The sequence below is a fragment of the Sorex araneus genome, chromosome 11, assembly GCF_027595985.1.
Source record: "Sorex araneus isolate mSorAra2 chromosome 11, mSorAra2.pri, whole genome shotgun sequence".
Classification (NCBI taxonomy): Eukaryota; Metazoa; Chordata; class Mammalia; order Eulipotyphla; family Soricidae; genus Sorex; species Sorex araneus.
Window position 1 is genome coordinate 58,815,649 of NC_073312.1, and position 27,666 is coordinate 58,843,314.

General features: G+C 38.8%; 1 protein-coding gene across 3 annotated transcripts in view; it reads right to left on the reverse strand.

Annotated features, from left to right (window-relative positions):
* Nucleotides 1–27,440, reverse strand: part of IPMK (inositol polyphosphate multikinase) — a 33,458-nt gene extending 6,018 nt beyond the window's left edge. Inside the window, exons 1-5 of one of the 3 annotated variants that reach the window (XM_004607521.2) lie at nt 26,951–27,440; nt 13,160–13,245; nt 6,479–6,575; nt 2,860–3,032; nt 891–972 (exon numbers count right to left, since the gene is read on the reverse strand). In XM_004607521.2, coding sequence (XP_004607578.1) covers nt 891–972; nt 2,860–3,032; nt 6,479–6,575; nt 13,160–13,245; nt 26,951–27,140 — 628 coding nt within the window. In that variant the 5' untranslated portion in view covers nt 27,141–27,440. Of the gene's footprint in view, nt 1–890; nt 973–2,859; nt 3,033–6,478; nt 6,576–13,150; nt 13,246–26,950 lie in introns of all 3 variants that reach the window. The other 2 variants (XM_055119446.1, XM_055119445.1) reach the window with 2 other exon arrangements.
* Between the last annotated feature and the right edge of the window lie 226 nt (nt 27,441–27,666).

A 27,666-nucleotide genomic window follows, 5' to 3' on the forward strand; every position in this document is an offset into this window, starting at 1 on the left:
GAATTATCACTACTTCTAGTTCAAGACTGAAGTTTTCAAATATTTTAACCTATCAGATCATTAATCATCTTTTAAAATTATGTATGCCTATTTTATGACATTAGAGATTCTTGGGTCTATCAACTTGATTTCCACAGCTTGTGAAACTGCAGAAATAACTAGGCTGGGAAAATATTTTAACAATTTATATAAATATTATTTACAATTGGTTAAGCACACCGAACTAAATGCTAATCAAAATCACACTACATATCTTTATTATTTTTATACATGAAATAAAAATCCCATTTTCAAAATCCTTAAATTTTACATAAACTCTTTTCCATCTTAAGGAAAGCTAAGAATAAACTTATAGCAGATTACTGTGGAAGAAATTTATTTAAGATTTTTACATAATGCCTTGGGCAAAAGTATTGTGGAGGAATATGTATTAAACAGACTTCTTTTTAACTCATGTAATGGCACTAATTTATTCAATGTGTAGTTCTAAATGTTTGTAATATACATTCAACAATACATGAGCAAATTTAATATAGACATTTAATGTTACACATACATTTCAAAGTTGTATTCAACAGCAATTTTAATACACCAAGACCACATACTATAAGTTTAATGGCAAACTCTAGGTATTAAAGTCAACCTGAACTAGCAGGTTGGTTCACAGATATAATTTTTTCAGATATATGAATAATAAAAATTCAAAGACCTATGGTTTAAGTATATCCTGAATCAGTTTAATCCAGTCCTATAGGTCTAGAAAATCTTTTTAAAAGTCTATTTATTATAAATTGAATCATTACTCAAAAGAGGGATTAAAACTGAATCACTTTAGAGTATTTGGTAACTGTACAGTAATAAAAACATAAATTATGTTTTTCAATCCTTACCATCCTTTAGCGTTTCTTTTGTTAAACTCCTCCCATAGTGCTGGTTTTTTGTCTCATAGCTGTCAGAATGAACGTGATACACCTGTCAGATAAAAAAGCAATGAATATTAAAAACAGACCCTTCTTGACCATGTGGGGTTTATCCAGAAGGATAATGAAAGATAGGAAGATTGGGGCTGGAGTGATAGCACAGCAGGTAGGGCATTTGCCTTGCATGCGGCCGACCTGAGTTCGATTCCCAGCATCCCATATGGTCCCCTGCGCACCGCCAGGAGTAATTCCTGAGTGTAAAGCCAGGAGTAACCCCTGTGCATCACCAGATGTGACCCAAAAAGAAAAACAAAAATAGATAGGAAGATACACTCCTATCTTTATTTAGAAAAATAAAGCAAAGTTTGGAAAGCTAAACTGATTCACAGAAAAAAAAAATTCCTACTGAAATCCCAACTGGTGGTTCTTTTCTGAAACCAATAAACTGATCCTAAAATTCATGTAGAAATTTATTCAAAACAATCTTGAAATAGAAGAAAGTTAAGATCTTGTATTCCTGACTTCAAAACTCATTCTAAAACTACATTAATCTGATTACATGGTTCTGAAAAGTATTTGCAAATCATTTATCTGCTAAGGGACTACTACTGAAATATTTAAAAAACTCAAGTACTGTTGCAAAAACGAAGGAAACAAAAAAACCTGACTTATTAAAAAATATACATAGAAGAAGAACAGACGTTTTCTCAAAGGAAATATCCAAGTGCCCAACAGAATAGGAAAAGGCGCTCAGCATTCCTAATCATCAGGAAAACAAAAATCAAAGCCCAGAAAAAGATATCCCTCAAATTTACCCATATTAAAATGGTATTTTTATTGATGAGTGATATATAAGTTGTTTTATTTATTTTTTTTAAACTTTGGGGCCACACCTAAGGGTTCTTAAGGACTACTACAGATTCTGGAGTGGGCAAATGATGCAAATGGGACTCAAGATATTTGAGAACTAAGACCAAAGGAATGATGGTTCTGACTACAGGATTTCTACCTTGTAAAATTCCATTGAACTGGAAAGTAATAGAAATTTATTGTGATCTCTGTGACTTGCTTTGTGAGTCACTTAATTACTTATTAATTTGAGGTCTGTAAGTTATCAAGCAAAATGTCTAGGAGGTTGATAGATATACAATTAAGCAATGGTAGGTGCTTGCCTTGCATGCAGCTGACCTGGGTTTGACCCCTGAGCCCTGTATAGCACCCCAAGACTATCATGAGAGATCCCTAAGTGCAGAACTAGGAGTGAGCCCTGAGTGTTGCCGGGTGTAACAGTTCGGACATTTAGCCAGACCTATTTATTTATATTATTTCATTAATCATCTACTAAATATCAGAACTATTGTATCACTGTATCACTGTCATCCTGTTGTTCATCGATTTACTCAAGCGGGCATCAGTAACGTCTCTATTCCTCCCAGCCCTAAGATTTTAGCAGCCTCTCCTTACTCATCTTTCCCAACAATTGGAGGCTCTTTCAGGGTCAGGGAAATGAGACCTACCGTTACTGTTTTGGCATATCGAATACGCCATGGGTAGCTTGCCAGGCTCTGCCCATGCAGGCGGGATACTCTCGGTAGCTTGCCGGGCTCTCCAACTCTCCAAGATATATATATGTTGGCTGCCAGGGCTGGGTACCTTGGAGAGGGAAGGGTTCTCACCCATGCCTCTCCGGAGCGCCCCAAGTGAAAACAGCCTGGCGCAGAGTCAGAACTATTACAGACACTAAAATATAAATTACATACACTAACCAAACATGCCAGTGAACAGAGGTCAAATTTTGCCCCACATTGGGAAATTATAGACAACAAAATTTTAAAAACATATTATCTTTAAATATATTCATATTACAATGTTGTCTATAATTTTCAAGGAAAGAACACGTAAAGCACAATGTGTATGTTATACAAATAATCACTCTTACCCTCATGCCAAGCACCAAGAACCCAATCTCTTCCATTAATGGGTACTTGCTGACCTGTTGCTGAATCTTCTCAGATGAGGCAAAAGGATCATAGCTTTTTCGCCCTATCTTTACATCCATTATACAGGGCTTATTAAATTTATGGGTCACATCTTCCAGTTTAAGGTATAAATCTGTTATTAAAGAAAAATCTTCATTATAAAGCATATTATACTAAGGTAACCACCAAGGGAAAACAAAACAATTCTAAAACTGATTTTTTAAAAAGTTTTTTAAAAAATAAGAATTATTAATTCCATCTGAAAAGACTGATCAACAAATTTATTACAAGCATAACCAGCATAGAAAAACTCTACAGGACATGAATTAAATAATAAATACAAAACAGATGCAAAGTAGATACAATTTCAAAGGACATGACATTAAAAAGGCAATGAGACTGATCCAGCAATACTGAGCAACACAGAAGGAAACATCCATCTCCTTTCTGTAGTGTTACAAAAGTTTCAGTTATAAGGCCTGTACTTCAAATAACAGAAAGAAGTAACTAGATCTTAATGCAGTAGGCTGGCATTCTCAAGCTTCTTATCATTAATTGCTATATCCTAAGGGGCTCCAAAAGTCTTCATGAAGTGAGATATATAGCAGTACAAAAAGTGAGTGAAACAAGCTAACTAATCATAATACTGACTAGAAATGTAGCTCAGTAATATAGCAAATGTCTTATAGAGTTCAATTCCCAGCACTGCAAAAAAAGAATAAATACATAAAAGTCTTAAGAGGGCCTGAGATAATGGCTAAATAGACTGGGTGTATGCTTCGAAATGCAGGAGGCCCCAGTTCAATCCTGAGCACAGGATCTAAGAACATAGATGTGGCCCCCAAATTCGAAAAGACAAAAAAGAAAAGATAAACACTTTTAAAAAGTAAATTCATTAACCATCATTATATCATCTCTATACCTCAGTATAGGGTCATTGCTTCCAACTAAGCAAATGGTAGTGGTTAAAATAACTTTTATCTGTGACCAGAGAAATAATACAGAGGGTAAGGCACTTGTCTTGCACATGACTGAACTGGGTTCAATCCCTGGCACCACACATCATCACCCCAGCAAGCGCTGCCAAGCGTGATTCCTGAGAGGAAACAACCAGGAATAAGTCCTGAGCACAGCCAGGTGTGGTCCAAAACCTCAAAAATTAACATAATAGTATTTTTTACATGAAATAGAGATGACAGAAAACTCTACAATCTCTACTTTAAAAATCTGAATATATAATTTGTATATCTTCTCTTGGGAAGGAGGAAAATATAAATGCAAACATGCTAGATAGTAGAAATATAATAAATGTTTGCTGAATGAGTGTTTGCTCTTCTTATTCTTCTTCCCAGAGAGACTTTGGGTTTTGCTTTCTTCAAATTATAATAAATTGAGTCACTCCTTCAGTAAACATACCCAAATATTATGGGCTTTATTTGACCTTTATTTTGACTAGCCAATAGAATATATTGAGAACTGACAGTAAGCTCACCTTAAAACTTACTTTCAGTTCTTAGTATATTCTTATATACTCTATGTAATTTGAATTACCAATTAACTTCCAGAATAGTGATCAGCAGTACTAAATTAATAATCCTAAGACCTTTTGATAGAGGTGGTAGAATGTTTTAGATCTCCAGCTTCCATTTTTCAAGTAAAAAATACTTGAAATTATCTCTTTTCATTTATAAATAGGTTTTGATAAATATCTGCTTCAGAGACACAGTGTTCTTAAAAAATAACTATATACTACATTTAGAAAAAAATAATGAATGCTTGATATATATGTAGCTTGTAAGTTTGAATTGAGTCTTAAAAAGTCTTGAAGAGATTTTTATATATACACATGCGTGTATGTGTATAGATAATAAAACAGCATAATTAACTTTTACAATTTTTGACATGCTCCTTTCTTTAACAGATCCTGGTGAAGCCAGACTGTCAAAGGTACAAGAACTAGCACTTGTAAACATCAGATCTAAGAAAGGGATTTCACAAAGTTTACTCCTGTTATTTGTATAATAAATAAAAGGACATCTACTTATTATAAATATGTGAATCATTACAATATATAAGTGATATAAATATCATTACAAGAGGTAACAAAGATTAGATTAGAAATGTAGTCAAATTTAAGAGGTTAGTTAGTGGCTAGAGATAGAGTATAGCATGCAGGATGCATGGCTTGCATGTGGCAGACCCAAGTTTCATTCCTGCCAATCTACATGGCACCTGAGCCCTGTCAGAAATGATCCCTGAAGGTAGAATCGAGAGAGAGCCCTAAGCACACTGGGTATGCCCAAAAACAAAAACAAAAAAGAAAGAGGGTGGGAGAGAAGGATATGGCTATAAAAGACAGATATATTATTTGTAACTCTATGGAATATTAGCTATAAATTTTCTGCGATTTTTGAAGTAAACATCAGAAGAGTAAATATCAGCTATTCCAAACACCTCTACTTCATTACTGTTATAAGAGGACTATTAAATATGATCCTTAGAGGCTTTAGCAAGCACATGATTTAAAAAATACTGAAAGATGAATGGGTTGAGCTCAGTATACTTGCAGGCAAGAGGCTCAGGTTTCGATCCCCTGCACTATAAATAGTCGCCTAAGCCAGGTAATGGTCCAAAACCAATTTCTTAAATTTATATATTTTATGCTGTTGATAATACAAGTTTATGCAAGGTTACTATTGATGAAGAAAGCTTTTCTACTTCAAATTTATTTTTATTTAAATGGGTATAACTAGCTATGGTATACAAACATTAAATATACTTTGTTTCATTCCTCTAACAATTTTCCTACTGCTGGAATATAGTCTAACACTCTGAGATGCAGAAAATTACCCAGTATCAAAAGAGGCAAAAATGGAAATGTTTTAAATATTGTGGAAAACTCGAAATATTTACAGGAAACTGAACAGTAAAGATAACTAGTTTCTTCAGGGGAAAGACTCAAAGGTAATTAAAGGAAGCCTTATTTAGATCCCCCAAATAAAAGTTTTTGATTGTGTAAATTATGAGGCTATGGGCTCCATGTTTCACCAAACTTTTCCCCAACATATCTACAAAGTCTACTAGGTATTGATCCAAAAAGAAGGAAAGAACGGTGGAGAATTTCTAAATTACCCAACTAAGACACCAAAAGTAGTCCTTGAGCACTGACATGTGTAGCCCCAAAAATAAAAAAATAAATAAAATACTGTTAAAGTCTGAGGGCAAAGAACAGGAGATAGTCCTAAAATCAATTCCTTCTTGATTTTATTCTAATAAAATAAGAAAAGATATATTGCTCAGGAGAGGGAATATAATTAGGAGGGGAAAAAAAGAACATTGGTAAACTTAAACAATATTAACTACAAGTATGTATTTTTTCATTCAATTAAACAGATTGGTCATTAACATGTATATGTGATTTAAGAAACTTTTTGGGTATTAAATTAGTAAGTTTGTTTTAACAAAGAAACACATGCAATCTATATGGCATTAGACAACTTTATATAAAGTCTTTTTAAAGCCCACTCTCACAAACTAAGAGTAAAAAAAGAGAAGAATAAATTTCAAACGAAAGATTACCATTTGGTGCAGTGGGAGGTGACCAGGTGCCATAATATTTTGGCAAATATTTTCGTAACTCTAAAAGAACACCATCACTACAATCAGCAGCATAGACCTAGAAAAAAACACATATTTTCATTCTGGCTTATTAAAATTCTTTACAATAGCCCTAAACATCTCTCAAATAAAATAGTAATATTGAATTCAAATTTATATGTGAGTTTCAATTGGAAGAAAATTTGGAATAAGCAAAAAAGATTACTATCTCCAGATGAAAAACTAAGTATAGAGAACGAATTCTAGTTTTCATTGTCCTTAGCCTAGTTTATAACCAATTTCAGGCACTCTTGGCAAATACAAAATTCGCAAATATCCATAAATACCTATGTAAATTTTGGTGAGGAGATCCAATTGACTCCTTCACAAACCTTGATAGGGAAGTAGAGCGTTCACATGTAAAGTCATCGAACTTAGACTTCATTCCACATAAATCTGTGTTCCTTTGGTTTCTTTCTTGAATGAGCTTTAATATCTGCCTGTTCCTTTCTATAAATGATGACTTATAACAAAATTCTTAATGTGGTATTATTCATTTGTTTGACACTGAGTGGAGGTTTAAAGGTCATTTCCTTTGGTAATGGAAGATCAGTGAGTGCCAGGAACTGAACCCAGGCCTCACCCATGCAAGGAAAGTAATCTACCACTGACCTATATTCTTGACCCTAATGGTTGTGATTTTACCGTGTGTGTGTGTTTGTGTGTGTGTGCGCGCGGGCGCGTGTGTGTGTGGTGGCCACTGAGATGCTCTAGACAGGATGGGTTCATTGCAGTTTTTTAAAATTAATTTGAATTAGGCAGAATCTCCTGCCCCTGCACCACGTTGTCTTCACCAGGAGCCCCTTGGAGGGAAATGCAACTGCCTTGAGTTTCCCTCCCTGCCCCAAGCAGAGCCCCAGGAGCTGAAAACCTCCAGAACCCAGCCACAGCCATGCTCAAGCGCACTCCACACACTCAGACGAGCCTTACCCATGAAGGAACCGACAGAGGAACCCAGTATGCAGGACCTGTGACTGAGATCTCCAAGCCTGCTCAAATCGGGACTGGACCTCCTCCACCCAGATCCCCAGTTTTCCAGTAGCTTGGCAGTCACGCCCACAAAGTGCCCCTGGGCACATGTAATCTCATCAATGGCCATGATCCAGAGACTATAAAACAAAGCTCCCAGAAGAGATTGATGCAGAATCTCGAATGGCAGGCCTGGCAAGCTACCTGTGGCGTATTCAATATGCCAAAAACAGTAACAATAATGGGCCGCATTCCCCTGACCCTGAAGGCAACAGGGACGAATGGAGAATGCAACAGGGACGAATGGAGACGAATGTGTACATATATATGTGTGTGTGTGTGTGTGTGTGTGTATATGTGATACATATGTGTATACATATGCATAACTTTCATTCAATGAGTCACTTTTTTTCCATGTCATTTCTTTTTATAATTAGAACATAAAACATATTAAAATATACAGATACCATGGAATTATATTGTTGGGGATTTTTGTACTATAAAAAAGTAAAAATAGTTTTACTTTTATAAAAAAAAAGGGGGGGGATGACAGTGATGCAGTGATACAGTGAAAAACAACTTGTAAGATATTTTAATTAACTCTTGTCTAAACTATTTACTGGAGTGATAGTATAAGGATTAAGGTGTTGCCTTGCATGAGACTCTGGTTCAATGCTCAGCACCACATATGGTCTCCCCAGTGACAGCTGAGCACAGAGCTGAGAGTAAGCAGTGCCTGGTGTAACCCAAAAACCAGTATCAAAAAGCAAATACAATCTGCCTAACTGCCTAAAACCATTCATTTGCTCATGTCAAAATGCTTATGAAAACAAATATTCAAGTTCTAATTATCTATGTCAATCACTATATTACTGTCATCAGTATCATCCCATTGCTCATCGGTTTGCTCAATCGGGCACCAGTAATGTCTCTATTGTGAGACCTGTTGTTACTGTTTTTAGCAAATCAAATATGCCATGGGTAGCTTGCCAGGCTCTGCCATGCAGACGGGATACTCTTGGTAGCTTGCCGGGTTCTCTGAGAGAGACAGAAGAATCGAACCCCGGTCAGCCGCATGCAAGGCAAATGCCATACTTGCTGTGCTACCACTCCAGCCCTATCTATGTCAAATCATATCTATTTCAAATAGTAACATATAACATAATTCTACATAATAAACTCCAGTGTGACAGAGACTAAAATATCCATGTGTTCCACTTCTATTTCATAACCTTCCCGGTTGAAATGTGAGCAGAACTATTATTAGTCAACTTCAGTGACTGAGAGTGCAGCGTGCTTTACCCCTGTATTTCCGGCATGACTATGAAAGCTATGTTCATGAGGACAAGAAGAACCAAGTACATTTCTATGTATTTACCAAAAGAGGTCTATAATATATTAAAAAGCGAAAATGAAATAAAGAACTGGAAGGGTAGAGAAGCAAACATTTTTCTTTGTACTTAATTTTAAAAACTAGTATAATATTTCTCAGAGTGAACTATGCAGCCTCCCAGAAGTTGCATGGTAGTAGCTTTGGGTACACTAAAGGGGTACTTTCTATTTGTTCATTTTAAAAAGGTAGATTTCAGGGGCTGGAGCAATAGTACAGCAGAGAGGGCATTTGCCTTGTGCCTTGCATAAGGCTGAGGCAGATTCAATCCCAGATACCCTAAGCAGTCCCCTGAGTATTCCAGGAGATTCCTGGGTGCAGGGCCAGGAGTTAAGCCCAGACCACCACTGGGTGTGGCCCAAAAACATAAACAAAAAAATTAAGATACATATCCGAGAGTATTTATTTTTAAAAGTGATGTAGTATTAGACACTTATGTTATTTTACAACCTTGACAAATTAAAGAGAGAAAATGCATATGATCATTTCAAAAAATACAGAAAAGTTAACAAAAAATATTCAAAACTCACTGGTTTAAAATTATTTCTTAAAATAAAAATAGAAAAAATGCAATATAGCTTCCTTTTTTCCTTCCAGGTTTTTGTTTTTCAAGCTGACTTGAATTAACTACATCACTAAAATCTTTTGTCTACTTGCCTTGTCTCTTACTGGTGCAAGAGTAGAGGAAAAGAAAATAATAAAGGTCAGATTATTGACTCCATAGTTCCCTTCTTTATCAGTTTGTTTCTTCTCACAAAGTAACCTTCCCTGGGCTCCCGTAAGCACTCCCTCTCGGCCCTTACAGCCCAGGGACGGTGTATTATTACCTCTTGAAAGTGGCCTTAAATCTCACCATACCTTTGTAAAGTCTTTATTAAAGTGATAAAGTACACTTGGCAGCACTGTTTTTTGTTTTTTGCTTTTTGGGTCACACCCAGCGATGCACAGAGGTTATTCCTGGCTCTGCACTCAGAAATTACCCCTGGCGGTGCTCAGGAGGCCATATGGGATGCTGGGAATCAAACCCAGGTCAGCCACATGCAAGGCAAATGCTATTGCTCCAGCCCCTTGACAGCACTGTATCTTATACAGAGAGCAACTTTCTAAATCTGGGAAGACATATTCAACAAAAACTTTAGAAAGACACCCTGAAAAGTTAATGTTAGACACACCCCTGTTAAAATGCCTTCGGCCCCCTAACCAGTTCTCACCACCATTGCTTCTAGTCAGCACTGAACTAGAAGACTTTGATAGAAGTAGATTCAAAAGGGACAAACCTCCAATCATGGAAGATATAATCGTCTATAAATAATCCAAATGGAATTGCTGGAGAATCTCAGGTAAATATAAGTTTTAAAAATAGCAAAAATACTAGATAAGAGCACTATTTTAGTATAAGACTAAACTAGTTTTATACTAGTTTAGTATAACTAGTCTTATACTATAGTATAATTATAGTATAGCATAACTAGTCTTATACTAAACTAGTTTAGTCTTATACATTAGCAATCACTGGAAAACTTAATTGAAAAGTTCTATACTATTAACAGAAACAAATATAACATCTAGAACAAATTCCACAAAGTATGCACAAGATTTTTATAGCATAAATATAAAACACTTTCTTTAAGAAAGAATAAAAGAATGGGTTGCCATAGAGTACAGGAGTTAGGGTGCTTGCTTTTCATGTGGTGGACTTCACTTCAATTCCCAGCACTGCACATGCTCCTCCCAAAGATTAGTAGCAAACCCTCAGCACAAAACCAGGAGCATCCCCTGAGCACCACCAGGTGTATTCCCACAAAGTAATAAAAAAAAATAGGTAAGGAAGGAAGGAAGGAAGGAAGGAAGGAAGGAAGGAAGGAAGGAAGGAAGGAAGGAAGGAAGGAAGGAAGGAAGGAAGGAAGGGAGGGAGGGAGGGAGGAAGGAAGGGAGGGAGGGAGGGAGGGAAAGTCTTGCGCACACACAGCAAGACTTTCTATATTTAAATCCTGTGTTACCCTTTACTATTTGAACAATCTAGGCCATTATTTAAACAAAGTATGCGTTAGTGAGCACATATATAAAAGTGAGGATTACTAAAATGAGAAACTAGTTGTGAGAATCAAATGAAGTAATATTGGTGAAGTATTTCAGCAACACTCGCTTTTTGTTTCAATTTGCATTATTTTAATTACTTCTATCAAAATTTCAGAGTGAATGCTATACAATTCCTAAATTGTGGCCAAGTTTTAGGTCATTGTTTCTTAGATAAGACAGACACCAAATGCACACGGGACAAAAGAAAAAAATGGATAAATTGGACAACTGGACTGAATATTTTGAAACATTTTTGCTTCATTAAAATTGAAAAGACAACCACAGAATGGCAGAAAATATTCAAAAACATGTTATCTAATAAAAACTTGTATTTGTTAAAAAAAAAAAAAAAGGCCTGATGTCCTGATGTAGGGTTCCCCCCCAGGTTAGAAAGTCCCCAAATATGGTACAGTCTGGACAAGAAAGCCTCCCTCTTAAAATAAATGAGTAAAAGAATTATTTTTCAAAAAGGTAATCTAATAAAACAGCAAGTGAAGGATCTAAATAAATAGTTCCAAAGAAGGTATGTATAAGGCCAGTAAGAATGTGAAGACACTCATCATCCTTAGCTGTTATGAAATGCAAATCAAAACAAACCACAAAATGGTAAGCACTCACACTCACTTGGATGACCACTAAAAAAAAAAAAACAAGGACTGGTAGGTTTCAGAAAAACTGAAACCTCATATATTTCTGATGGAAATAAAAAGTATAATGGGGTAGCCACTTTGGAGAACACTATGGCAGCTCCTAAGCCAGTTAAATAAAATGTTCTATGATCCAGTAATTCTACTCCTAGTATACGCCAGAAGAACTGAAAACAGACACTCAAATATTACACATAAATGTTCCTAGCAACACTATTTACAAAAGTAGAAAACAATTCAAATGATAAATCAGTGGGTGGACAGATAAATAAGTTAAACATTACAAGAAACCGACACCACCCTTCCACCACCACAAAAAAAAAAAAAAAACAGAGATAAGCAGTTGGATTCTCTATACCTCCATTTATATGCAACACTACACATGGGTTTAGATTCATAGAAAGCAACAGTTTTCCAGGGACAGAGAAAAGGGAGGAATAGGGTATCATGGTTTAATGGGTACAGGGTTTTCTTTTGGAGTGATAAAATGTTTTGTTACTAAATAGAAGTGATTATAAAACGTTGCAAATACATAAAAAAGTATTCCTAATACTATGTAGCCACAGGAAAAGATGAAATCCTGCAGTTCACTGCAACTTGGATGGAATTGAAGGGCATCCTATTTAAGCAAAGTCAGAAGGATGAATACCAGATTATTTCAGTGGTATACAGGGAAACAAAACAAGGAATAGACAGTATCTAATGATAACAAATCTTTGGTCCTGGATTATAAAACTGAGAATGTCAAGCAAAGAGAAGGTGAGGTGGTGGTGAAGAAGTGGACTAGAAGTAACATAAGGACACAGTAGAGGGGATGGAGCACTTTCATGGTGGTGGTGAGGTGTGTTAACGGTATATAATAAATACTGTATATTATAAACAATTATAGTATTATAAACATGTGACTTATATTATCTCAATTAAAAGTAACTTTAAAAAAATATTCTGTCACACAGTTTATTAGATGTTACATATGGCCATTCCCTTCCCCTCTGGAGATTTATTATGCACATTAGAACATTTTAACGCCCTAAGAGTTCTGCAGCAAAAACAAACTTAGCATTTCTGAGAAACACAGCCAGTTGCACAACTGTTTTTCAAATTGTAGTTTATAACACATTAAGTAAAATCAATTTGGTAATTAGAATGAAGGTTTTAAAAATAAAGTAGAAAAGTATATTAGTCTGCATTGACAAAGAGGAGCTTAGGGGTCAGGCAAATGAAAGAACAGAGTTCATGACTACCAAGTCTGAGGCCCCCAAGCACACCACTGGGCATGGCTCTGGGGGCCCCCAGCACAGCTGGTCCAAGTCAATCCCCTGCCCCCACTGGGAGGGTCCAAAATAAACAATAGAAGCTAGATGTCTTATGAAACATGCTTCAGTACACACATTGTACACTAAGATACAGTTTTAAATGTATTTGCTCTTGAATGTATTTCTTGTTGAATGATAACCAGAAAACTATAAAAACAAACAAATTCTATGAATGCAAGATAGCAAATCTTACCTCACTTACCATATTATAGAATTCCAGCTCTCTCGGACCCCTCGGAGGAGGCTGTAACTGTTTCAAAACTGTGCCATCAGGATGTTGTAATATACCTAAAGAACAAAAATTGTGCATTTTTTAATGCTTTAATAATAGGGCAACCTTTTTCACAGGATAGCGGTACAAATAAAGCACTCATAAATGTAAGGGTCTCCTTGTGCTTCAGAAATCTTAACACTCAACTACCACATTTTAGTTCTTGTTATATGCAAAGCACCAGACCACTAACTCTTCAATAGTTTGCTTATTACCCTTTTATGGTCCCTTCAGATTTTCTAATAAATAGAACATGTAGATTTTTATAAAAATTCTTAAAAGAGGGCTGGAGCGATAGCACAGCGGGTAGGGCGTTTGCCTTGCACGCGGCCGACCCGGGTTCGAATCCCAGCATCCCATATGGTCCCCTGAGCACCACCAGGAGTAATTCCTGAGTGTAGAACCAGGAGTAACCCCTGTGCATCGCCGGGTGTGACCCAAAAAGCAAAAAAAAAAAAATTCTTAAAAGAAAGGGCCAGAGCAATAGTACAGCAGGCAGGATGCTTGCCTTGCACGCAGCTGGCCTGAGTTCAATCTGTGCACCTCCAAGGCCCTCCAGGAGTGGCCCTCCTAAGTGAAGGAGTGGCCCTCCTAAGTGAAGGGCCAGGAATAAGCCCTGAGACTGCCAGTTGTCACCCAAACCCCCACCCCCAGAGAAGTGAAAATTGTTCAGTAACAGACTTTCCAAGAGATGTTATTTTATTGACAAACAAAAGCAGAAGGATAACTGCAACAAGTGCCTGTTCCACTTCAACAACAACAAAAAAAAAATCAGTAGCAAAATTGATCCCACTTTTATAAGTAGGAGAAAATCCTATATGAATTTCCTATCTTGTAATTTTTAACTATTAGAAGAAAGCAAAACATTTTTCCTGGTATACATGCACAGATGTACACTCAGAGAGTGAGTCTACCCAGCCATCAAGAAAAGAGGAGGCTGAATTTAGGCCCCAGCCCTGAAGCAGAAAGGGGAACTACTACCCATTTGAAGAAGGCTTTTTTTTTTAATAGTCATCATATATGTACTAGCATTGACCTCTCCATATACCGTAAAGATTGATTCTCAAGCATCTGCTGAATCATAAATTTTCACATACTAAAATTTAACAACATAATGTGGGTTAGAGTATAATAGGACAAGAAAAGTTATTTACATATTTTGATTAAAACATGCCACTAAAGTTTCTGTTGCTTTCATTAGTGTCAGAAAGTTTTATAACAATCCCAAAACACAGAATTTAATCAAGTGAAGTACAAAGTCTCAATTCAATCAAATTTAAGACACATATAGAAGAAAAGTAAATATTAATCCATATGGCTAAGAATGAGGTTAAGATTTAGAACCAGAGTAGACCTTACTTCCCTCACTCTTCCAAAGGGGAATGAGGAAAGAATCATGCATTTTCCCTTTTTCTGGCAGGTATCTTGTTTAGAAACAGGTAAACTGGTCATTAGACAAATGCATTTAAGCAGGCAAAGAGAAATCTGGACGATAGCAGACAACAACATTGGGTTACAGGACTGGACTAGAGACAATTTTCTCAACACAAAAAGATTACTTATTCCAACAATTCTACCACATTGCTTCTCAGAAACACAACTTTTCTACACTTTTAGAAAAATTGGGGGAGGGCCAGGGGGAGAAATTGGCAATCCCGATCATTCTCCCAGTAAATTAATCCCAACATGCAGAAGTAAACCAATAAACCGCCGACATACCTCTCTCCTCAAAAGAAATGTCAAGACAAAAACAGATCATTTGGGGAAGACTAAATCAATAATAGATTACTGAATGTGTAAGACAGAGTCAATAATAATGAAGCAAATATTTAAGCACCAGTTCTACTAATTCATAGGAAATGTCATTTATCAATCTCACTCCTAACAGAGGAAAACTCTTACACACTTTATGTGGAACAAAATGTAACACTCTTAACTGTTATTTAAATAAATTGTCCAAAACCAATAAAAAATTGAGAAATCACAAGAAAATGTGATGCATAATCAAGAAAAACAGTAATTAAAACGGATATACAGATGACCAAGTAATTGCCATCAGCAAATAAGAATGTTAAAACAACAAAAATGTGCTAAAGAAATAGGAAAAGGTGGATATAATAGTTGAATAGAAGCAGCATTTTGGGGGAAAAAAGAAACTCTAAAAAGGCACTGAAAGAAATTAAATTGAAAATTCCTAGTATCTGACAAAAAAATTTTAACTGACACATCAAAGAACAGGCAATAAAATATCAAAAGAAAACATCAAATTAATGCAAAGAGGTTTTATAAATTATAAAAAATTAAAAGATACTAGAACATTAGAAATCTGTAGATAATATCAAACATTCCAACGAAAACATACTTTGTCTATCACATACATTTTGAGTCAGAAAATATCTATGTTTCCTTTTTCTACATCACTTCACTTGTATCACTTGTCATCCCATTCATTGCTCATCAATTTGCTCAAGCGGGCACCAGAAATGTCTCCATTCATCCCTGTCTCGTTCCTCATGGTGGCGAGGGGTGGCAACGGTGCAACGGTGCCTTTTCTACATAAAATACTAAAAGCTGAAAGAGCAACACCATCTAAAATAAGGCAAAATTAAGCTACAAAATCATCTTTTTTTTGAAACCATCAGAGTGCTGAGATTGTAAACAACAAAAATCACATATAAGGAAAGACACGTCATTATGAAAAGACAAAATGGTGAAGCACTGCCTCACCTATAACACAGCATAAGAAGATGACAGGGACAACAGGTTAACAGACACTGAGCCAAATGAAGCGGACACTCTGGTGGAGGGTATAGTTTCAGAACATTATATAAAATCCTGTAAGTAAGAGTACTGTAAATCACAACTCCTCAAATAATTTTTTTAAATTAGTATCTAAAATAAAATAATCCACAGAACCAGGGTGGTAAAATAAAAAGAAGTGGACTTGGGCTGGAGAGACTGGGCTGGGAGTAAAACATTAGCTTGTAAGCAACTGACTTCAGGCTTGATCCCTGGCATCACATCTTGTCCACCCTGAGCACCGCTTCAATTAAGCCCAATTTAGCCCATAGCAGAGCTGGGTGTGACACAAATACCCCTACCAAGGAAAAAAGACGGAGCTTCTTGATAAAACAGGTCAAGAAAATTTCAGCTAAAGTATTTAAAAGATCTAAAGGCCAAGGAAGGGAAAGTGTATAGAAAAAGTTATGAACACTTGCAGCATCTCCTCCACAGATCTCTACAAAATAGCAGTAAAAGTGCTTGTCTTGCACCAGTCAACCTGTTTCAATCCCAACATATATGGTCCCCTGAGAACCTCCAGAAAAACCACCAAACACGGAGCCAGAATAAGCTCTAAGAACCAATGAAGGTGCCCCCCCCCCCCGCACCAACCCCCCCACACACACATACACACCCTTGGAGGTACAAGTCTTGAGGGAGACACCACTAGAATAGGGAAACACACACACACACACACACACACACACACACACACACACTCCCCCAAACTATTTCCACTGTGAATAAACTTCTCAAATGTCTCAGATAACAGCAATAAATCATGCTGCCCCCAATATTTTGACAATTCACTGTAGATGGAAAGAATCATAAAAGAAAAAATACTGATGCCAGAGCGATAGTTTAGTTGATAAGGCACTTGCCTAATATGCAGCCAATCTAGGTTCAATCCCTGACATCCCACATGAATCCCAGGCCCAGCAGAAGTAATCCTTGAGTGCACAACCAGGAGTAAGCCCTGACCACAGCCAGTGTGCAAACCGCCCGTTCTCCCCGCCCCAAGAAAAATGAAAGAAAAAAAAATCCTCTAATTCTGTGCCTGAGGAGACACCAGGAAACCACAGTGAGTCAGGATTTTATTGGTCTTAAATAGCTGGGAGAGTCCAAAGCACCTGCTAAGGACTTTGACTACTAGATGAAAACAGTGGAAAGGTTACTGAAAGAGTCCCATCTTGGGACTCACATTCACAGGCTTAACATTGAAGCTGACTAGGAAAACAGAGAACACCCTTGAAGCCTAGCACTAGGTTACAATTATGAAACGATGACCAACAATAATATATATTTGAAGGACAAGGAAGAACCGGGGGTGGGGAGGGACCTACTCCAAGCCTTAGAGTAGTATCTTGGACACTTGTGGAAGATCTAAAATAGAGAGTAAAGAGGAAGAGGGGGAAATCTGTTGAAATAATCCCCACTCTAAACATACTACTACATTAGAGGAACCACCCTCTGATGAACTCAACAACTATTAGTCTCCTAATGCTTCCATAACAAAACGCCAGAGACCTATGAATCTGAGCAGCAGAAATGTGGGCTGAAGAGACAGCCAGAAGCTCCCAAACACAACCAGGTATTCTCCCACCTCCACACACAACCAGGTATTCTCCCACCTCCACACACAACCAGGTATTCTCCCACCTCCACACACACACACACAAAAAAATAATCCAGAAGTAATTTTTTCACACTTCTGGAACTTAGAAGTCCCAGATCAAAGTGGCAACCAATTCAGCTCTTGGTGAAAGTTGTCTTCCTAGCTTCCAGAAAAAAAAGACAGCCAGCCATTTTCTTCTTTGCCTTCACAAGGTAGAAAAAGAGAACAATATTTTCATGTCTCAGTTTTTATAAGGGCATTAATCCTACTGTATCAGGTTTCTCTCCACCCTTATGACCTCACTGATCTTAACAACCTCCATAAAGGCTGGATTATAATCATATTTTGGTCTGGGATTTCAACATTTAATTTTTTAGGAACAATTCATGACAGAAAGTAACTATTTTTATTAACAAAATTCAAACTAGTCTACTCCAGACAATATAAGCTCAAGCAGCAACACTAAGAGCCTCCCAGAGGAGAGGCTGCTTTCAAGGATAAATCCTGCCTGCCTCAGGTAATAGCCAGAAATTAAATAAAGACTGTAATACACATTAAAAAGCCCGCGGGGGGAGGGGTATGTTGTTAGGACCAATGCAACCAACATTTCAAAGGGGGGGTGGAGCAATAGCACAGCAGGTAGGGCATTTGCCTTGCAAGAGGCCTACCCAGGTTCAATTCCCAGCATCCCATATGGTCCCCTGAGCACCGTCAGGGGTAATTCCTGAGTGCATGAGCCAGGAGTAACCCCTGTGCATCGCCTGGTATGACCCCCAAAAAAAAAATCAAAAGAGAGACGGGGAACAGGAGTGATAGTACAGGGGTTAAAACGCTTGCCCTGCATGGTCTACCATGGTTCAACCCCCAAGCGCTAACTGGGAGTAGGTCCCAGGCACTACCAGGTATGGCCCAACTCTGCCCCCAATTTATAGCACTGTAGCACTGTCATCCCATTGTTCATCAATTTGCCTGAGCAGGCACCAGTAACGTCTCCATTGTGAGATTTGTTGTTACTATTTTTTGCATATTAAATATGCCACAGGTAGCTTGCCAGGCTCTGCCGTGCGGGAAAGATACTCTCAGTAGCTTGCCGGGCTCTCTGAGAGAGATGGAAGAATCTAATCGAACCCGGGTCAACCAATTGCAAGCCCTACCCACTGTGCCATCACTCCAGTCCACTCCCAATTTGGAGAAAAAAAAATAGATGTTTAACATGCAAAGTAGTTTAAGAGATGATACTGGTATTAGAATTATCAATGAAACTTAACCAAAACTACTATGTAAAAGTTAAACATATTATAAAATATAGAGAACTTCAACTGAGAAAAATTTTAAGTTAAAAGGCATGTAAAAAATAAATATATATATATGGAGGCCAGGGAGATAGCTCAAAGAGTTGGAGTATGTGCCTTGCATGCAGTTAGGGCCTGAGCACTGTACTACGTCAACTGCCACTCTCCATCACTTCCTCAGCACGTATCACTGTGGGCCCAAGAATCACTTGCATCACGGGACCAAAGACCATCAAAGCCATAACCCAGGTTTAGTATAATCCCAGGAAGACCTCCTCACCCCCAGGGTTTCTGAGCACAGATGGGGAGTCATAAAGAGAGAAACAGATCAATAGATTTTGTGAGAGAGATAGAACGGGTTACCTACTCATATAAAACAGAAGAATCAGTGAATTTGACAAAAGAAGATTATTACCCAAATTGCGAGAGGGGGAAAACGTCTTAAAATCTTAAGAAAGCATATATATTACACACATACATATGTCAAATTAACTATGCCCTATCACAAATATTACTGGAAAAAGAAAAAGAGCTCAGGAGATCACAAATAAGCTAAAACATACAAACAAAAAACACCTAAATATTTTCTGTCTTTCTTTTAAGGGGTCAGAGTGCTCTGTAGGCACTCCCAGCAGTGCTTGGTGGACCATACGTAGTGCTGGGATTTGAACAAGAGCAGGCAAGTACTTAAACTCAGTTACTCTCCAGCCTCCTGAACATTTTAATTATAAAGACACAAATAGGCCAGAAGAAAATAAGATTGAGGGGAAAAAAAAAGATATACTTTCAAATATAAGTAAATACATTAACATTGTTACATATCAGGCTATATTAATATCTGACAGCAAATCAAGGCAAGAAATACTAACATACATTGTCAGAATCAATATTCTAGTAATTCTAGTTACTAGACATTAATGTTTCTAATCATAAAATCAATTCTTAAAAAAGAACAATCTCAAACATATTGCAGAGAGATACATAAAACAAAACTGAAATGAAAACACAGACAAACCCAAAATCACTGTCTCCAAACTCCATAAAAAAGTATAAAGAACACTATACAGAAAAACTAAAAATTATAAACAATTTGAACATACTGGCATGGATTTTTACTTTCCACAAAATAAACATTTCTGGGGCCAGGGTACAGTTGGTAGGGTGCTTGCTTTACAAATACAGCTAACCCAGGTTCGACCCCCAGCATCCCATATGGTCCCCTAAGCATCACGAGGAGTAATTCCTGAGTAACCTCTGAGCATCACAGGGTGTGGCCTAAAAAACAAAATAAAATAAAACTTTTGGGGGGTATAAATTTAACATTTATCGAGACTAACAACTTGTTATAATGTAAATAAGTCTAAAATCTAAAAAAAATTAAAATCACAAAATACTGTATGATCAAATGAATGGTATTTGGGAAATATATAAATTTAAAGCAAACACTTGTAAATAATCCATTGATCATAATTCTTAAAGTCAATTAGAGAATACTTTTAACAAAATGAAAATGAAACTAGCATATCAAAAACTGTGAAACAGGTAATCTACCATTTTGTGGAACGGTTAAACTACCATTTTGTGAGTGGAAAATACATTGTTTTAAATGCTTGCCTTAGAAAAGAAATAAGAATCTAATTTAACTTAGGATGTTAGAAAAGAAAAGAACATACTAACCCCAAATAAGAAAAGGAAAAAACAATCAACAGATAAGAATAGATAAAAAAAGGTGCATGCCTTACATGTACTATCCAGGGTTCACTCTCCAATCACCATCTATGATCCCCAATAACCACCAGGAGTGACCCCTTAGTAAAATACCAGCCTTAAGTCCTAAGCACCACCAGGTGTGACCAAATCAGACCCCTCCCCCCAAAAAAGAATGAACAAAGGAGAAAAAAAAACCTCAGTAAAACTAAAAAGTTCTATTAAAAGTACAATTAACTCCATACCAACAATTTAAAGGAAACAAAGAAATTCCTTTAGGAACACATTATTAAAACTGACACTGTAATCTTTTTTTCCTATGCTTTATTTCAATAGAAGTGAATTCTGAAATAAGTATTTTTTTTTTCAGTTTGGTTTTGAAGCCATATCCAGTGATGCTCAGGGGTTACTCCTGCTCTGCACGCAGGAGTCACTCCTGGTGGTGCTCCTGAGACCATAAGGGATGCCAGAGACCAAAGCCAGGTCTGCCAGGAGCAAGGCAAACAGCCACCCGCTATACTATCTCTCCAGCCCCAATATGAGAATGTTTAGGGGAGGACGTTCTTATTCACAAGGAAGAGAAATACAAACATAGGGCAGTGGTAAGTTTTTCCCCGGCAGTAATACGAATATAGAATTTCTGAAAAAAATTACACAACTGAGAACAAAAAATATAATCATTACAAGGAAGGTAGGGTTCCTACCACGGTAAATGGAAAACACAAACTTAGAAACAGTAAAGATAAGGGAGAACTTTGTAAAACATAAGTTAAATTGGAAGTATTAGTATGAAATTATAACTTCAAAATATTCATCTATGCTTCTGATGTCTACCAAAAGACCCAGCAGTAATGAGCACAACTAGCATCAAAAGGATCTTGGTTTCTAAATATCATTTTTCACTAAAAATGAATGAGAAAGCCCTTGGAGAATTGATTTTGAAAGTAGAAAAGGAAGGTATAAATAAATTTTTACAAATCAGGAAGCATTCCCACTGGCCAAATTTGAAACAACATCAATAACAAAGTGATTGTTTCATATTACAGGTTATGACACTTTAAAAACAAGAATCCATTAGTCCGAAACAGTCATAAATAAGAATAAACATACACTGGAGAAAAGGGAGAGCTATCTCTTAGAATACTGATTATTAAAATGGAATTTTTGGTAACATCACAATTTTTAAATATCAGAGAAAAGATTACTTTAGACAGAATCATCAATAAATGCCAAATCAAGAGGTGAAGTGTGAAAAAAATAATCATATAACGAAGAAGTCAAACCATACCACACCCATTGACCAAAGATACTATCACTGTATTTGGGAGATCGCTCAAGGGTTAAAACACTTGCCACGCACACATGAAGCCCTGAATCTGATTACCACTGCCAGGACATGCATCAAGAATGATTCTGGCGGCTCTGCTTTCTTCAATCTCTGGCACCACTAGCTATTTTCAGTTGGACTGAAAGCAGCTATGTTAGAATACAACTCAAGAGTAATAACCAACCCCTTTAAGAAACATCAAACTGAGCATAGTCTAATAGAAGTTACGCCTCCAGAGCTCTATGGACAGAATGTATGCAAGCAAGCCTCACAACTACACAAATGTGGCCTCTTCCCCCTGCCCCTCACCAGAGCAAATGTGCAAGTAACATTAACTAAAAGGAGTGTTATCTCTGGTGAGCACCTCAGCTAAGTGAGCACCACACCTCACTTACTTGCAATTTTTCTGCAAGTTGGAACAATTAATTCTAGAGAAATCTAATAAAACAAACCAGTTGGGCCAGAGAGATAGTACACCAATTAACATGCTTGCCTGCCTTGCACACAGCTAACTACAGTTTAATCCCCAATACCACATATGGCTCCTGAAGCACTGCCAGGAGTTATCTGTGAGCACAGAGCTAGGAGTGAACCCTGAGCACAAACAAAAATAGACCAGTAAAACCTAAATAGTTGTGGATTCTTCCCCCCACAATAAAATCCATTTAAATCCTTTTTACTACAAACTACATGTCTGTATTTGGGGCTATGGGAAGGATGGGGAGGGGATGGATGTTAGGGAATCAAACCCAGACCTCACATGGGGAAGGCAAGCACACTACCAGTGGACCACATTCCTACCCCAAACGACTTTGTTGTATCATAAATTCAATCAAGATACAAATACCAGATTTCAACAATTTCAAGAAATTTTTCAATTTTGTTTGAAATTCTAAGGACACTTGAAAGAATTAGTACATATTAAATATTAAAATAAGAAAAAGAACTCATAGCAACTTAATTGAATTTTGGGAATTTAAACTAATAGCAACTACACTCAAGCAAGGTATGCCCTATAACATACAAGAACGTTTAAGACAGGGGCCAGAGCGATAGTACAGCAAGTAGGCTGTTTATCCTGCACATGGACAACCCAGGTTCAATCCCTAGCATCCCATATGGTAACGCTGAGAACTGACAGGAGTGAGTCCTGACTACAGAGCCAGGAGTAACCCCTAAGCAACACTGGATGTAATTTTTTTTTTTTTAAAGAATGCTTACTCCATTACTTATACTAGCCAAGAAATAGTGATCTAAAAATCCACAATTACAGGAATAAATTACAATCTATCTATACTGTTTTTCAAAATAATACAAATTTTTATAAGAATAAAGCATATCCTAAGTACAAAAGAACTGATATACTACATAACAGACTGAAAACAAAAGTTGCTGATATATCTACTTGTATGAAAAATCAAAGTGCGATAATGTATTTATATTCCGAAACAGAATCTGAAAGGAAACACAGAAATAGTTACCAATGATTACCTCTGGGAGAGGAAAAGTAGGATTAGTGTACTACTAGCACTTTATTATTTTTCTCTAAGACAGCATGTACTAGTCTTACAGTTTTGTTTTGGTTCTTTTGGTTTTGGTTTTCAGGCTACACCCAGTAATATTAAGAAGGACCATATGGGATGCCAAGGATGGAACTCAAGTAGGCCACGTGTAAGGCAAGTGTCCTACCGGCTGTACTATTTCTCCAAAACCTATTCTTACAGTTTTAAAGAACACTTCATATTCTTAAACCAATATTTAAAAGTGCTTTAATGAAAAATAATTTTAGTGATGACAAACTATAATTTTGATATCAGAACTATAATATAGTCACTTGCCATTCCAAGATCTATTTTTCTGTTCAAGAATCGTTTTTTTTTTTTTTTTTTTTTGCTTTTCGGGTCACACCCGGCAATGCACAAGGGTTACTCCTGGTTCTGCATTCAGGAATCACCCCTGGCAGTGCTTAGGGGACCATATGGGATGCTGGGAATCAAACCCGGGTCAGCCGAGTGCAAGGCAAACGTCCTACCCGCTGTGCTATCGCTCCAGCCCCTGTTCAAGAATCTTTGTGCTTGCTACTGTTTCCAGTTTTTAATTTTTTTAGGGGGGGCGAAAAGGGGGACTGAGGGTCATGCCTGGCAATTCTTAGGAGTTAGTCCTGACTCTGCACTCAGGAAATCACTCCTGGCAGTGTTCAGGGGACCATACAGGATGCCAGGGACTGACCCCAGGTCGTCTGTGTGCAAAGCAAATGCCCTACTCACTGTACTATCGCTCCAGCCCGTTTTTAATTTTTCATTTAAGAAAGCTTACATGTAGCTCCTTTATGAAATCAGGTTTAAGTCTAATTGAAAAATTCTGGTTAAAGGTTGTAATAAAAGTATGAGAGCAATGTCCCCTACAACTATAAGAGATTTATGATCATGGAGTGACATGCTTGTTGAACTTTGAATTACTGACATCTAACTATTCATTTTATGAATAGGGAAGATCATCATCATTTAGTTATCTTCTCACTAAAAAGATATGCAAGACTGAAAATGAAAAACTCAGCAAGTATTAAAGTACTAACTAGCACAATGTTTTGGAGCATAGTTTTCTTGTAATAAAAAAAAACTGTGCTTGGTCAAGAGAACTTTCCAGAAAAAAAGAAACTCTTGGTTTTCTGTTGTGTTTTTTGGTTTTGGGCCACACCCAGCAGTGCATGGTTTGTGCAGAGGGCCATGTGGTGCCATAGATGTAACAAACCTATGCCTTTCCCGGGCAAAGCAGAACACATTTGTTTTAAATTGATGGTAATAAAAAATAAGATTAAGGAATCCTTCCTCTAGAATCTAAACTGCTTCAGTTATTTGGAGAGAGACTAACTTCATTAGTGGGAGAGAGATTAACTCTTTCAGCAGCAATTAGCAATGCAGTTTTAAGTTACATTTAAGGTGTATTTGTAACTGACCACAGACAACACTGAATAGGCTCGCTTATACAGACTTTTATTAGCTTGTGGTTACACTCTTAGAGGACAATATTCAGTAAGGCTATGTTTAAATTGAGATTTCTTCTTATTCTCCTTTGCATATAAATCAATCTCTAGGGCTCCTGAGGAAGACACTCACTTTTTCAGGCATCTAGAATATTATCAGAAATATTAGCTTTTCAATCCATTGATATGAAGCAATAGGAATGCAACAGAAATCTATTAATAGTAATTCCATAAATACTCCCAAACTCATTATCAAAAATGACACTCATAAAAAAGTCTATGCCAAGAAGACATATTGGTCTACTTTTTAGTGCACACTGTTTCTGGGTACAAATTGGTGATACTGGTGTACTTCTTTCTTTAGCTGGAAGTACTAAAAGAGCTGTGAATTTTAGCTCTTTAAACATTCCCTGGGTGTCATTAAGCCAAAAGATGTGTATAAAGAAATTGGGATACCCAATTTTTCCTATAACATCACTGTCATCCCGTTGCTCATCGATTTGCTCAAGCGGGCACCAGTAACGTCTCCATTGTGAGACTTGTTTGTTACTGTTCTGGGTATGTTGACTACGCCAGGGATAGCTCGCTAGGCTCTCCAAGAGGAGCGGAAGAATCGAAGCCGGGTCAGCCTACCGCTGTATTATCGCTCCAGCCGGCCTTTAACTTCAAGAAAATCAAATCGAAGAAGAGAGGAAGACACAATCTATAATGACATCATTTAACAACACTCAAAGAGAGGAAAGAAGATAAAATTAGTAGGAAACGTTACTCTCTGAAAAATACAAACGAGCATTCATCCATTTTCATAAAAGAGTTACCTCCCAGAGTGCAGAGAGCCAGGAGTAAACTCTGAACACCTTTGGGTGTGCCCTCCACCCCACAAAAAGAGTTACCTGCAAGCATAATACCAGCTGGGAATAAAAGTGCTCCAAGGCAGAACTTCGGTTTCTCCAACTCTTAATACATAGTAGCAGTGTTACTTTTAGGCCTGACATTTAACCAGCCTTGGTCTTAATTAGCACCTCTGAAAAATGTATGACGTCTCATTAGCCTAAACTTCGCATTAGCCTCAACTCGAATCCTCTACTAGCAAAATTCCAACCCTCTCTAGTGGCTTCCATCCTAAGATCTTCATTTCTTACCAACTCAACCATCAGATTCCCCAATCATGGCCCAAGGACATAAATTAGATACATTACAATTCCTAAATTGATCTTTCATGCCACCAAAAGAATAAACTGCAATGGGCACTTGTGCTGTGCTTTAAACACAGGTTGTGACCTCACAAAATTTATGACACCAGCCATGATAACTGTCTGATACAGATGACCAAGAATAAATGAATGTCCTGTGCGAACACCATTCAAAGCAGAAGGGCAGGGGTGTACTTCCTATCAGGAATTCGAGTTTCTGACCTACTAGAACCACGCCTCCCAGAGAGAAGCAGACGGTATCAGAAAACATGGGGGGGGGGGGGCTGGGAGGGATTCGAAATAAGACGTGACACGCTTTCCACCACCCCACCCAGACACATACACACAAGCTTCCCACCGCCACCCCACAAGACACATATACACACACACACGTCCTGTTTTTTTTCCTTCCCCTCCAGCTATGCAGCTGCACCCTGGAGAGCCCTAGATTAGCATCATCTGCATTTCATTCCTTTCCTTTTGCAATAACTACCCGCCTATAATAAACAGACCTTGTGTGCTCTGGGGAGAACTGACTTCCCCGTCCAGGGAAAACCGAGTTCCTCGTTTGCTCGCACAACGCCATCTCCCATCAGCGCGCACCCTCCCTCCCCCGGGAGACCCGGCGCCCCCAGCCCAAGAAACCGCCCCACCGTGCGGGCCCCCCCCCCCGCCCCGGGCGGCCGGGCTCCCGCGGGAGGGGAACGGAAGAGGCCGGGAGTGCGGCGCGCGGGGCCCCGGGGGCTCGGCGGGGGACAGCCCCGCGGACCCTGCGGCCGGGGGCGCGCGGAGGCGGAAGGGGAGCGGAGAGCCCCCCCACTTACCCACTTTGTCCTTCCCGTACATGTGCCCGGCCACCTGATGCGACAGGGGCACGCAGCCGTTGAGGAAGCGGAGTGTGCCGCCCGCGGGCTTCGGCGGACCCTCGGGGGCGGCCTCGCTCGCCGGGGGGATCCGCATTTCGGGGGGGCCAGGCGCCTCAAGCCGGAGGGGGGGTGGCGGCTCCGTTGCCATAACGGAGAGGCGGAACGGAGGTGGCGGCGAGAGCAAGAGGAGGAGGAGGAGGACGTGGAGGAGGGAGAGGGGGCGCCGCAGGGCCCGGGGGGTCTCAGGCTCCGCCGCGAGGAGGCCCGGGGGTTCCCGCGGCGGGTGCCCGCTGAGGCCCGGGGAGGGGGCCCATGACGCCGCGGCGGCGCGGGCGCCCCCGGCTCGAGTCTCGGAGGAGCGCGACTCGGGGCTGCCGCAGCCCGGACGCGGAACCGAGCCGAGGAGCGGCGGCAGCAGCGCGCTGCGCTGCCCAGGGCCCGGCGGCGACGGCGGCCCCACCTCCCGGCCCCCGCCCCTCCCGCCGTCCTCCAGTCCCCGCGGCTGCCGCGCGCCGTCAGCGCCGCCCGCGCCGCGCCCCGCGCTTCCGACTGCGCGACCCGCCGCCGCCGCCACTGAGCATGCCCAGAGGGCGCCCGACGGGACCCCCGCGCGGGGTCGGGGGCTGGAGGCGGCGGAGTGCGCTCGGGAGCCTGCTCACCCACACCCCACCCCC